This window comes from Gekko japonicus, unplaced genomic scaffold (genome assembly GCF_001447785.1).
Source record: "Gekko japonicus isolate JY-2015 unplaced genomic scaffold, Gekko_japonicus_V1.1 scaffold237, whole genome shotgun sequence".
Classification (NCBI taxonomy): domain Eukaryota; kingdom Metazoa; phylum Chordata; class Lepidosauria; order Squamata; family Gekkonidae; genus Gekko; species Gekko japonicus.
This window is the reverse complement of record NW_015161955.1, coordinates 251,938-264,113: the sequence shown is the minus strand read 5'-3', so window position 1 is coordinate 264,113 and position 12,176 is coordinate 251,938. Positions and strand designations below refer to the sequence as shown.

Sequence of the window (12,176 nt, the reverse complement as noted above, 5' to 3'; positions counted from 1 at the left end):
TGTGATGCAGACAGATGGATTGGGGCTTGCTGGCAGTAATCATCAGGAAGAACTCTTTACTTCCTCAGTGTTGAAGCACAGTGGAGAAATATTCATACACTGTAGATTCTCCAGTGTACTGGTAGAGGTGGAATCATTCCTTTCTCATGTGTTCTTTGGCACACTGCTCTTTTGGAAGAAACTGTCAATGGCTTGCAGTGTCTCTCCCCCCCCCCCCCCCCCCCCAAAAAAGTTTTTCCTTCTTTTTCTGGCTTCCAGACTTGTTTTTCCGGAGGTGTTGATCCATGATGTGGATGTTGCTTAGGATCCATTGTGTTGTGAAAAGCAAGCAATAAAGAACAGCGTGTGTGTGGAGTTATGTTTGGATAAAATGGAAGGAAGGAGAGCAGTATGAACCACTTTGCATTGGGGAGAAAGACAGGGTAAAAATGAAGTAAATGCCTCTAAAGAACCCCAAGAAGTAGGGTAAACAAAGCTGTAGTGACTTGCTCAAAAGTACAAATTGTACCCTAGATCAAGTCTGGGTAATGACTTCAAAAAAAAGGCCCCAAAGGTCCATTTCCAACACTATCATCATTGAGTGGTTCTCCCACTGACCACTCTTCCATCCCAATATATTGCACACTGTAGGTAAACCAGTGCAAAAGCTGACTATTAATTTGTAGAACAGTATTTTGTTATGACATGGAGAAGAATGTGACTGCATGCTGTTTGGTTTCCACTTACAGTGGAAAAATTCACTAGGAGAATCAACCAGAGGCAGTAACAAAATGCCCAGTATATTAGGATGAACAGATAGCTTTTTAAATTTTATTCTAAAAAATACTTTTGTTAGGATTTCATCATAGACCTGCAATTTGAAATTACTGCAGAAAGTAATCTCTGGCCTTGGTGATCCCAAGAAGTACCATTTGTCAGAAAATGTTGTTCTGTTTTATGTACCAAATCTTGGAGCTTCACCAAGTAGCGCTGAGCCGCCTCAGGTCTGTGTCAGGTTTTCACTGTCAAAGATATAGGCAAAGGTACCCCAATTCCTGGTCTTTCCCATACAGATAGAATATGTCAGAGATGGGGACATCTCCATCTCTGGCCCACCCTGCTGACTGCTGATGCTGGCCCTACTGGGAACTATACTGTTTGCATACTATCTGCAGCAGTATATTCATGCAGGTAGTGTTTTGCTAGTCCCTGATCCTAGCACACATTTATATAAGGATGTCTCCATGTCAGCCTTCTGTGTGTCTTGAAACCTGCCTTACATTCTGTAGCATATAAGTCTCTATAGCACATCCTGCATTCCATGTTAAGACTGCAACCTGCAGGCTTCTTCATCATGCCCTGAAATACTCCACCCTTCCTATATCATCCAGGCTGTTAAGATCTCTTGGGAATCCAGAAGCTTGCTCTGTTGGTTTTCAAATTTTCTACAGGGCAACCCAGCTGCTTGACAGTCTTTGTGTCTGGGTGCGTGATATCTCAGAGGGATTGTGTGTTCTTTCTCTGGTATTCTAAAGTGTCATGTATTAGCATGGGAGGCATCTCTACTGCCCATCTTATTTAGCATTTCTCATATCACTGGACAGGCTTTAAAGATTACAAAATGCTTTTAAAAAGCTATTTATTCTGACAAACAACCTTAGCTTGTTATTTAGTTTTGTCTTTGCATATCTTAAAACATCTTCATCATGTTAATTTGCTGTTCAGCCTCTTTCCATTCCAATGTATTTGAAAAAAGTGAAAGCTCATACCTTGAATAAACCTCTGTTGGTCTTAAAGGTGCCACTGGACTCTAAATTTATTCTATACATTTCACTTTGGGCATGCAATCCTTAGAACACTTCTTTGAAACATCAACTTAATTCTAATGGCTTTTACGGGTAAAAACATTTGAACTGCAGTTTACATATTGACTCTAGAACAAAATGAATCATTCTACAATGAAGGTTAAGCAATGATCTATTTGTTTAAAACCAGATATCCCCTTTCTTTATGCATGAAGAGCAGAGTCTTGGAAATATATAAATATTCCTCGCCCCACCCCTGCTATATCATTTGTGTCCAACCCCCCTTTCATGGGTCGCAGTGTGCCAGATGGGATTCCCTGCTTTAAAAAGCTCTGTTTACAAAGGAGAGTGTATTTTCTTGGATGGGTGATCCCTTTAATTCACAGCACCATTATCCATTGAACTCACCACCCCCCAGAAGCCCGAAGCCCCTGCTTCTGGATTGGCTCCACATAGATTGCTAGAGGGAGAGCTCAGGAACAGTTGCAGGTACTCAGGCTTGAATGCGAGCAAGTAGCGAGCACTGGAGTTACCGGACTACGGAGACCGGTTCCCCTGGAGAGACCTGGGTGCATTAAACTTGTCCACTGCTTTGCTGCCCACCGTGTCTCCAACCACTTTTGGAACTCCCCCCCCCCGCAGAAATAAAGCCCCCAAAAGCTCCTACCTCATGTGCTGTCGCTGAGTAGAATTGATGGCTGGCACGAGCTAGAGAGCTAAAGGCACAGAAATGCCAAACGTCATGTGTTTCGGAGCACACAGAAACAACTGCCGCATCCAGGAAGCCAACTGTGAAGGGAAAGCTGTGGGGAGACTCCCTCCTTCATTGACAGAAGTCACAATTGGGAGTGGGCCCACTGACTGCTCTCATTGGCTGGCAAATGACCCACTAAGCCTAGAAAACACAGTATAGAAAGAAAGAGGGTGCATGGCCTGAGAAGCCCAGCCGGCCCTCGCAGAAACCCAAGTCCCCGCCACAAAAAATGGCAGTGCAGCAAGCCATGTTGCTCTTGGAGGCATGCTCGGCTTGGGGGCCGGGGGGGGGGGGGAGTCAACTTGATTGTATTGACTCACTCTGCATAAGCCACCTTGAGTACCAGTGAGAATGATCAACTATAAATAAAGTAAATAAATATTTGTCAACAGTTGTTACAAATGAAATGGCTTCATTTCCTGTGTGAATATAGCTCCTGTATATCAAACGTCATATGGAGCAAGGTATAGTGGTAGTTATAGCATTAACCATCTCATATTCTGCAATTGTATGATCGAGAAGTCCATTTACACTTTGAACAAATATCACTTCAAAAAGCTTATATGCAAGTCAGGTAAAGTGGTAGTAATTTCAGTATTTCAGTGCTGATCAAGATATTAACCTTAGAATATGTATTTTTTGCTTTATACAGATTAATGTAAGAGTTACCACGATGGATGCAGAGTTGGAGTTTGCCATCCAGCCCAATACAACCGGGAAACAGCTTTTTGATCAGGTAACCTTTCTCCAGGTATAAACATCTCATAATACCTTCAGCTGGGACTTGTTTTTCCTGGGGTGCTAAAAAATCAGGCATCTGCCTAGTAGAACTGGGCTTGTAATTGCCACGCAAACTGTGAAAATCATATATTCCTTCGATAGCTTAATGATATTCACGTTTAACCATTGCCTCCTCATTGGAAGTAGGTTAAGTCAAATGGTATCCAAGTAATATTTAAATTGTTCTGTGCTGATAAAAATCCAGCAGCATGGAGCCATCCACAAACAAGCGCACTGGTTTCTGCATATGGGGGGGGGGGAAGTCCTTAGATATGCAGCATTTCCCTCCCCCCCCACTTCCCTAATGGAGGTGAAATCCTCTAAAATGCAAGAAAAGGAAGTCTTTCCAAGTTGCTGTTAGGGTGAAGAAGACCATTTGCCTGCCGCCTGCGAGTGAGGCCGAGGTCCTCCCCTCTCTGAAGCCAGGACAAAAGGGAAGAAACTTATAAATGTAATATGCTGTACATTGGAGAGCAGTATGCTGATTCTGTGCTTTCCAAACTTCAAGACAGACTCTTCTGCTGTTCTCCAGGGTAGAAAGGAAGGGAGAAGTGACGATTGGTCTTAGCTTCTGAGTGTTTTGGAAAACAACGAGGCATCTGATTGCTTTCGGAATACTGCAGAGACTAGGCCCATATCAGAGAGAGTTTCTTCACTTATCATATTTGTGGAGAAAGTTGGTGGAGTCTCTGTCTCCAGTTGAGTCTGAGATGCTCAGTCCAAGTTGGGTGGGGGAGGTTTCATGCTGTGTGCGTCTTTTTTCCTTTTCCCCACTTTTCAAGAAACCTATTCCGGTCTTGGCCATGTAAAGATAAACGATCAGGTCCAGACCTGGCAGTCAATCCCATCCCTCTCTAGAATGTTGTTAGTCGAGAGGCAAGGGGGGAGGGCGGTAACCCATGCAGTTAAAGGGGGACTTGGAGCAGGCAGCCTCCAACCTCAGTGCTTTGTCCTTCCCGGCCTGAAACAAGAGTGTTTGTGTGAGTTCTCCAGTGCTTCTGTTCCAGGTTGCTGTGAGGCCTGAAGAGAAGCACTCCTGTCAGGGCCTGGAGAGTACACATTTTGTTGCAGGTCCCCACTTCAAACTCTGTTCAGGGAATGCTTACTTTATAAATTCGTGTGATAGAGAATAAATCATTAGTCAGCAGTCAGGCTTAAAACACACAGGATGGACCCAGACTAAGTCTTTTCCATCAGTGGAAGGGAACACTCCTGCCTCTTTCCTCTCAGTGCAGTCCACTGATCTCCACGAAATGCTAGTCCTGGGGCAGAGCGGACCCTGAGGAACAGCACTTGGGGGTGGGAGTCTCCGTCAGGGAGGAGGAATGATCAGAAATGGAAATCTTCCTGATTCCCCCATTCTTAGACTAAAAACCCATTTATATTTGTGGCTCTATAAGGTTTGTCTTTGAGAAAATCTTCCAGTGAAATGCTCTTGTGTTTAATTTAAAAACTTGTTGCATAAAGGCAAAGTAGCTAGCATATTCAGGATGTGTTAGAAAACGAGCATTTATATTCCCATCTAATATTCCGACAAACTTGAAAAGTAAGCTGTGCAGAGGAATGTGTGCAGCAGTAGTTATTTTAGAGCTCTGCTATCTTTGCTGCTGAAGTGGTTGAACTTCACACTTGAAATACAACATTTCTTCTGTTTCATTGACCCCAAGCGAATCTTACCTTAGACTTCCTTCCAAAGATTTTTGGCAACTTCAGGCTTGTTCTCTAAATGCTGTACTCCCTGATTCTGAACAGAGACCTTTTAAAAACTAAGTTGCATTTGCATCATTCAGAATCTTCAGCAGCTGAACTCTAGGGGCTGAATCCACTCCATCATGGGCACAGTGCCCGTGCACAGAGGGAGCCTTGTGTTCCTCCTCTGCCCTCCTCCTTCAGCACACACATTCGTTATGCCAGGTCATTTTAGGGAATGGGCGGCCTGTATGTACCTCTGGCATCTCTATCCAACTTCCCCCTCATTTGCCAACGGGGTGGGAGCCTAGGGTGAGAGCATAGGCTTGGTTGGGGGTATTTTGCCCCTTTGCATGTTCCAGGGGAAACCTGCAGTAAACTTTATATCAACTTTCAGCCATCCTTAGTGTCATTTCCACCCCCCTCCCGCACATTTAACCCAGGCTCTCAGAAAAGCACTAATCATGTGGTGCCTTCCTCATCCATCAGCAGACATCTAATGAATTTCGGTTGTCTGTCAGAGTTTTTTGAAAAAGAAAAGATGCTTTCTCACCAGAAACTTTTTTTTCAAAATAAGTGCTAAATGAGTTCTCTGGATTTTTATTATGAAAGAAAAATTAATCAGATGCAAAGGAAGCATTAGATATCATGTTCTACAAATAGAAATAACTAATTCTGTATTAGCCTTCTTGCTCAGCATTAGAAGCTGTAACCTCACAGTAAGAAAAAAGTTAATTTTAATGGCAAAGTCCTGATAGTACTACAGAAATGTCCTTCCTATTACAATCTCTGGACCTTGGGTCCAGTGTAAACATATTGCACATTAAAAAAAAAATCTAGACTCAGCTGTTCCATTTAAATGTCAGTGTCCCATTTTAAACCATTGCACATGTGCAGAATTACACTGAAGTCCTAAACAGAGTTACAGACTTCTAACCCCAGTTACTTTTATGGACTTAAAAGGGTGTAACTCTGTTTAGGACTGTGCTATTAGTATGTCAGTGTTAAGTGTTTTGCCAAAAGACATTGGCAAAACACTTAACACTGTTCATTAGATGTTTCTTCTTGTAGCAGAGTGACTTGGTTCTTAACCTGTAAGTATTATGTTGCTTTGCTGTTGGCCAGCCAGGTGTATGTATCTGTGGTTGCAGGAGCTTTGTGGAGTGTTAGCCATGCAGGTTGGGAGGCTACAATGGGAAGGGGGAAAGGAGTGAAATTGTTCCCTCCTGCCTCTTGCATGCTCCACTGATGGCAGAAAGGAATGATGGTGCTCCCTTTCTTTACTGTAGCCTCCTGATCCACATGTCTGTTATTTCACATTGGTCCTGTGAGTGTGCAAATAAGCTTCTCTGGAGTTGGAAGTGGGAAATGGAGAGCTGAGAAAATGAGATATTCTTATGTGGACCTTGCAAGGTCCTTGTGCTGAATGCAAGCCTATGGCTTGTCACTGTTCGAATGAGCCTGGAAATTTCTCTGTTTATTCTTGTCCTGAACAGACCATAGTGGAATAAATGAAGTAACTATAGTTTCCCACAAAAGCAGTTCAGTTTCTGGAACACAAAGGAATGGAGTACACAAGCCCAAGGATCACTTGGATCATTTCTAATCTGGTTTCAGGCCTGGTTATGGGACTGAAAGAACCTTGGTCTTCCTGGTCCTTTTCAACATCTGCTTGAAACCGCTGTGTGAGGTCATCCAGAGATTTCAGCTGGGTTGTCACCAAAATGCAAATGACACTCAGCTCTGTCTCATATTTCTGGTGGCAGTTTCAGTATGCTTGCAGACTAATAAACTGAAGCTGAATCCAGACAAGACAGAAGTGCTACTGGTGAGCACAATTTAAGGTGTTGCCTGTTTGACATATTTAGTGAAGCCCAACTCATTAAAAAAAATCCCCCAAAGTACAGAAAACATGAAGTCAGATTTACCTGATAGAAATAATAAGCTCTTTAAAATTAGCTATGACCCTTCCTTAGCTGAGTTTTGTTTTCTGTGATTCATTAAGAAACATTTAATCTAGGGTTGCCAGCTGCTTGGACGGGAAAATGTGCTGTCCCTTTAACAGAAGCATTATGGGATGTTATTTATATCTTCAGACACCCATTTTCACACGCTAAGCCTCTGAAAAAGAGTCAGGATATTTTTTCCCTTGAAGCCTGTTAGAACCCTAATGCAGATACCTTTCCAAATTAAGCAAGATAGAAAGCAAGATGGAAAGAAAATTTTCTCACTCTGATCCATGAAGCCACAGTCTCCAAGGAGGAATTCAAGGGGGGCTCGGAGGAGTCAGAGGTCAGAGATAAGCCTTGTCCAAGGGTTAGTCCAGGTCATTTCTGGCTCATGAAGTCTGGGAGAAGGTGTTGCCTATTTTGGATGGGGTTGCACTCCCTTTGAAGGAACCAGTCTATAGTCTGAGTGTGCTTTTTGACCCAGGCATGTTGATGGATAAGCAAGTGGTAGCTGTGGGTAGAGGTATCTTTTACCAGCTTCAAGTGGTGAGCCATGGCCAGAAAACATCTGACTGCTATAGTTCAGGCCTGGTTACATCATGATCAGTTTACTGCAGTGCACTCTTGTGTGGGGCTGTCCTTGAAAAGTGCTCTGAAACTTCAGTTGGTGAAGAGTACTGCAGCCTGGATGTTGGAGTGGGTTGAAGGGGACCATATCACTGTAGTGTTGGCTCCTTTACCCTGATTCCCAATTCAAGGTCCTGGTGTTCAAGGTGCTGGTGTAGACCTATAAAGCAGTATATGTCTTGGGAACAACATACTTGAAGGACGGTGTACTCCCTTATGAACCTATCTGCTTCAGGTACCCTCAACTTCTGAAATTAGGCTGGTGGCAACCCAGGAGAGGCCCTTCTGTGTTGTGGTACCAAAGCTCTGGATCTCTTTCCCAAGAGGACTCACTTGTCCCATTCTGTTGCTGTCTTCTACCAGTGGGTAAAGTCCACCCCGCCCCATTTGGCGCTCCCCCAGATCCCTCCTTCTTGCCCTACATTTTAATTTGTTGGCTTTTGTATATGTATTTTAGCTTGGTTTTAATTGTTTTAATGATGTGTATTTGTTTGGTTTTAATGGTTTTTAAGACATGATTTTATTATGTATGTTTAAATTGTTAGCTGCCTTGGTGGCCCTAATAAGGGTAGAAAGGTGGGGTATGAATTTTGTAAATAAAGTAATACTTAAATAAGGACCCCTCATGCTAGTCTGTGTAACAACAAACTGTGCCTTAATTATGAAGGTTTTATATGATGCTAATAATAAAATTCTTTTTAGGTGGTAAAAACTGTTGGCCTTCGTGAAGTCTGGTTTTTTGGACTGCAGTATGTGGACAGCAAAGGATACTCGACTTGGTTAAAGTTGAATAAAAAGGTAGCATCCTTGCAAAAAAAAAATTCAGCCCAAAATAGTTTATTTAGTTTGTGGGTTTAATGGTACATATGACACGTGATCTATGATTATTACTCTAATTTTTTCCTCACAAATGAAGTGTAGATTGTTGCTTCTACTTTCTGTGGAAGAATATATGCACTTTTGTGTGTTGTTTCTGGGTGCATTAAACTTGTCCATGGCTTTGTCCAATCCTCACTTCAGAATCATTTTTCAAATGCCTTTTTCCTTAGAGCAAAATCTTTTAATGGTAAGGTTGTTAAACTTTCTGAAGGCTAAGTCTAGGATTAATGTATAAGATCAGGTATCGTGTTATTTTTAACTATGAAGAAGCCCCTTTCTGAGTTGTTAAATAAATGCTTAAAATTAATGATCCCATTCCTCATGTTTATGAAAAAGAAATTTAAATTTTGAGCCTTCTGTTTTTGTTTCTTATGAAAACATGCTCCTGGTAAAGTTTTTATTGTATAGTATGTGATATCTCTGTTAGGGATGGACATGAACTGGGAAAATGCAGTTCGGTTCGTGGTTCATGGCATGCCCGGTTTGCAAACCACGAACCGTCTTGAACTTTTAGGAGCTAAATAAACTGGTTCAGTTCATGACATTTGTGATCTGGTAGAACAGCCCCTGGCATGCTAGAGGCACTAAGCTTGCATGGGATCTCTGGCTGACTCTCCTCTACCTGCCCTCCAAGTTTTGTGCAAATTGGATTTACGGGATCTGAGTTATGACCCCTCAAAGAAGGTGCCCCCAGGAAAATGCTTTCTGGGGAAATGATAGGCATTTTGACAGGCACGGTTTCAGGAGTGGATCCTGTGCAAGCTAGAGACATCAAAGTTGCAGGGGACCTCCCCTGGATGCTCCTCTACATGTAGTCCAAGTTCTGTTCCTCCCCCGCCCCCGCCCCCCCCGGTTAGTTTGAAGTTTGGTAAACATTTAGATTGAGCGGAGGCAGTATGTCTGGAAATGTATCTGTTCATGAACGGGCATGAACAGCTTGAAATTTCATGCTGGTTGACCTGCCACAAGTTTCACTTCACAAGCCATGAACTGGCCAAAATTCATCATGAATTTTAGTTTGTGAGCTGGGTTGTGCCCATTCCTAATCTCTTTATGCAGGTTGATGTGATCATTCCGCAGATCTTATCTGTTCTTTTCCTCCTCACCCTACGCCCCACACCAACCCTGGGATTGTCCTTCAGGAAATTCTAGACATTTGATGTATTCCTTCACCAAACTGATTTAATCTTGCAGGGTGATTGGAAGTTCTGTGATCTGACTCTGGAATCATAGAATAAATTTTCTGGTTTGGGTTAGTGAAAAAATCTTTTACTGCAACTGTTACTGTCTTGTATTGTAACAAAACATTTTGATAGTGATTGAGCGTTTATATTTTTATACAATATTTATTTAACATTTATACCCCGCTCCTTCAAAATGGTCTGAAGCAGCTTACCAATATCTTGTCGCTATGTAAATAACTCTCACTTGGCAATTCTCACCTATGCCACAGTCATCAGCTTGTCAATATTTGGAAAACCCATTCAACAATAGCTTTTTTCCCCTGGTGAGATAATTTAATGCTTTAGCTCCCACTCTTGTGTCCCTGTGACTGAAAGTTTGATTTTTTGCTACAGGATTTTGTTGTATATAGAAAGGTTTCAACAATGGAATTTGTATATTGAAAATTGGAGTAACACAAGGAATACAATGAAGTCTTTAAATGGTTTTATGTAGCCTCTGAAAGCTGTCATGTTTTCCTAATTTGCAATCAATTATTTAGAGGTCTGTGTGGAATCACACGTCCTTCAATGTTGTGCTTTGGAGAGTTGAATTACAGTATATAGCAACTAGTGATTAGATTGCTTTCCCTAAAACTGTAATATTCTGTACTCCTCTAAAAACTCCATTTTAGGTAACACAGCAAGATGTAAGGAAAGAAAATCCCCTTCAGTTCAAATTCAGATCAAAGTTTTTTCCTGAGGATGTTTCTGAAGAGTTGATTCAAGAAATAACTCAGAGACTCTTTTTTCTGCAAGTCAAAGAAGCCATCTTAAATGATGAAATCTATTGTCCACCAGAAACTGCAGTTCTGTTAGCTTCTTATGCTGTTCAAGCCAAGTATGGAGACTACAACAAGGAGATACATAAACTAGGATATTTGGCAAACGACAGACTTCTTCCCCAGCGGTAAGAAACGTATGCGCCACATCACAAGCCTGGCAAACTCTGTTAAAGTAAAGTGCACTAATTCAAGAATGCCTAGTATCTTAACCAGTATAAGCCATGCTTGTCAGTCTTGGCGGTTAAGTCATGATAAGGCTGAATCATTAGCTCCTTAGACTTAAAATCAAAATGGTCTGTATATTGAATTTAGTTTGGTAGCCGCCAGACGTGCAGCTGTGGTCGCATGATTTCCAGAGAAATCTTTGAATGTTACAGTTGTCAGAAAGTTATTTGAATAACATAGTCAGATAGGTTACAAGGTAAGACTGACTTCACTTCTGACATTTAACATGTAAAGCAAATTTTTCACCTCAACATCAGCTGCAATAACTCCAAGGTTAAAATCATTTATAGATGAACTCATGTCATAACTAAAAGTACTGGGTGAGCACAGCATATAAGCGCAGTGAACGCATTAATTTAAATGCTTTGGCCATCAGCTATGTGCCAGTTTAAAAACATGCAGATCTTCCTTGCAGCAGAAATAAAGCTTTCATACTGGACTTACATCCTTTTGGATAACCTTTTTTTTTTTTAATGGAGAGGCTGCTTGAAAAAATGCCTCTGGGTATAGACTGGTGCCATATGCGATCCAATATTACTGAGCTAAATATACTCTGGAAAGCTGTTCAGGGTTCTTGTTTGGCATTTTGTTTTTAATCCTAAACCTAAACGGATTGTGCTGTTTTTGCAAGCCCCCCCCCCCCCCAACACTTTAAAGGTGATCCTTTATTTTGACAGTGTTTTGGAACAGCATAAATTAACAAAAGAGCAGTGGGAAGAAAGAATACAGAACTGGCATGAAGAACACAGAGGGATGTTAAGGTAACTTCCCCAGCATAGATACAGTCCTCCTTATTTGAAATTGATTAATGTTTGTCTTTACACAATGCTGCTCCTTCTATCTGTAATTTATTACACCACAGTAAAAGCCCTTTTTGTTCATTCCTGAATATAAGGTTACTTGTAATCAATTTTTTATTGTTTCTATTTTAATTGCTTTGAGGTCTGTGGGTGCCAGGGTCTCCATTTATTTCAGGGGCTAACTTTTGCTGGGTGGGGTTCACTATTTTACCACTTCTGTCTTTATGGTGAAGGTAAAAGGCAAATCAGTGTGGCTTAATTCTTCTCATTGATCAGGGAAGATTCTATGATGGAGTATCTCAAGATTGCTCAAGACTTGGAAATGTATGGCGTCAACTATTTTGAAATAAAGAACAAAAAGGGAACTGAATTATGGCTTGGTGTTGATGCTTTGGGCTTGAATATTTATGAACATGATGACAAGTAAGTATTAAATTGCAGTGCTCTGCTGTTCAGAGATCATGCTTCTTAATAATGAGTGTGTTAATAAGGAGATGTATATCTGAGCTAGAATGTGCTTTGAGACGAACTGAGCTTTATGGGAGAGAGGAGCCTAATGGGTGGAGGGTACTACTTTTTCAAGAGAGGTAAACTAGATGGCCTTCAGTTCCATCTGTCATTGATCCTAGGTTTGTACTTCCTGGGTTATTAAATACAAATGTCTATCCTTTTACTAAGGATTCT

General features: G+C 41.5%; 1 protein-coding gene across 3 annotated transcripts in view; it reads left to right on the top strand.

Annotated features, from left to right (window-relative positions):
- The window catches only part of RDX (radixin), a 52,371-nt gene that overhangs the window by 22,752 nt on the left and 17,443 nt on the right, over window positions 1-12,176 (top strand). For 2 of the 3 annotated variants that reach the window (XM_015429492.1, XM_015429491.1), the window contains 5 exons: window positions 3,191-3,274; window positions 8,286-8,381; window positions 10,318-10,592; window positions 11,370-11,453; window positions 11,769-11,915. In XM_015429492.1, the coding sequence (XP_015284978.1) occupies window positions 3,191-3,274; window positions 8,286-8,381; window positions 10,318-10,592; window positions 11,370-11,453; window positions 11,769-11,915 (686 nt within the window). Of the gene's footprint in view, window positions 1-3,190; window positions 3,275-8,285; window positions 8,382-10,317; window positions 10,593-11,369; window positions 11,454-11,768; window positions 11,916-12,176 lie in introns of those variants that run through there. The other variant, XM_015429493.1, reaches the window with a different exon arrangement.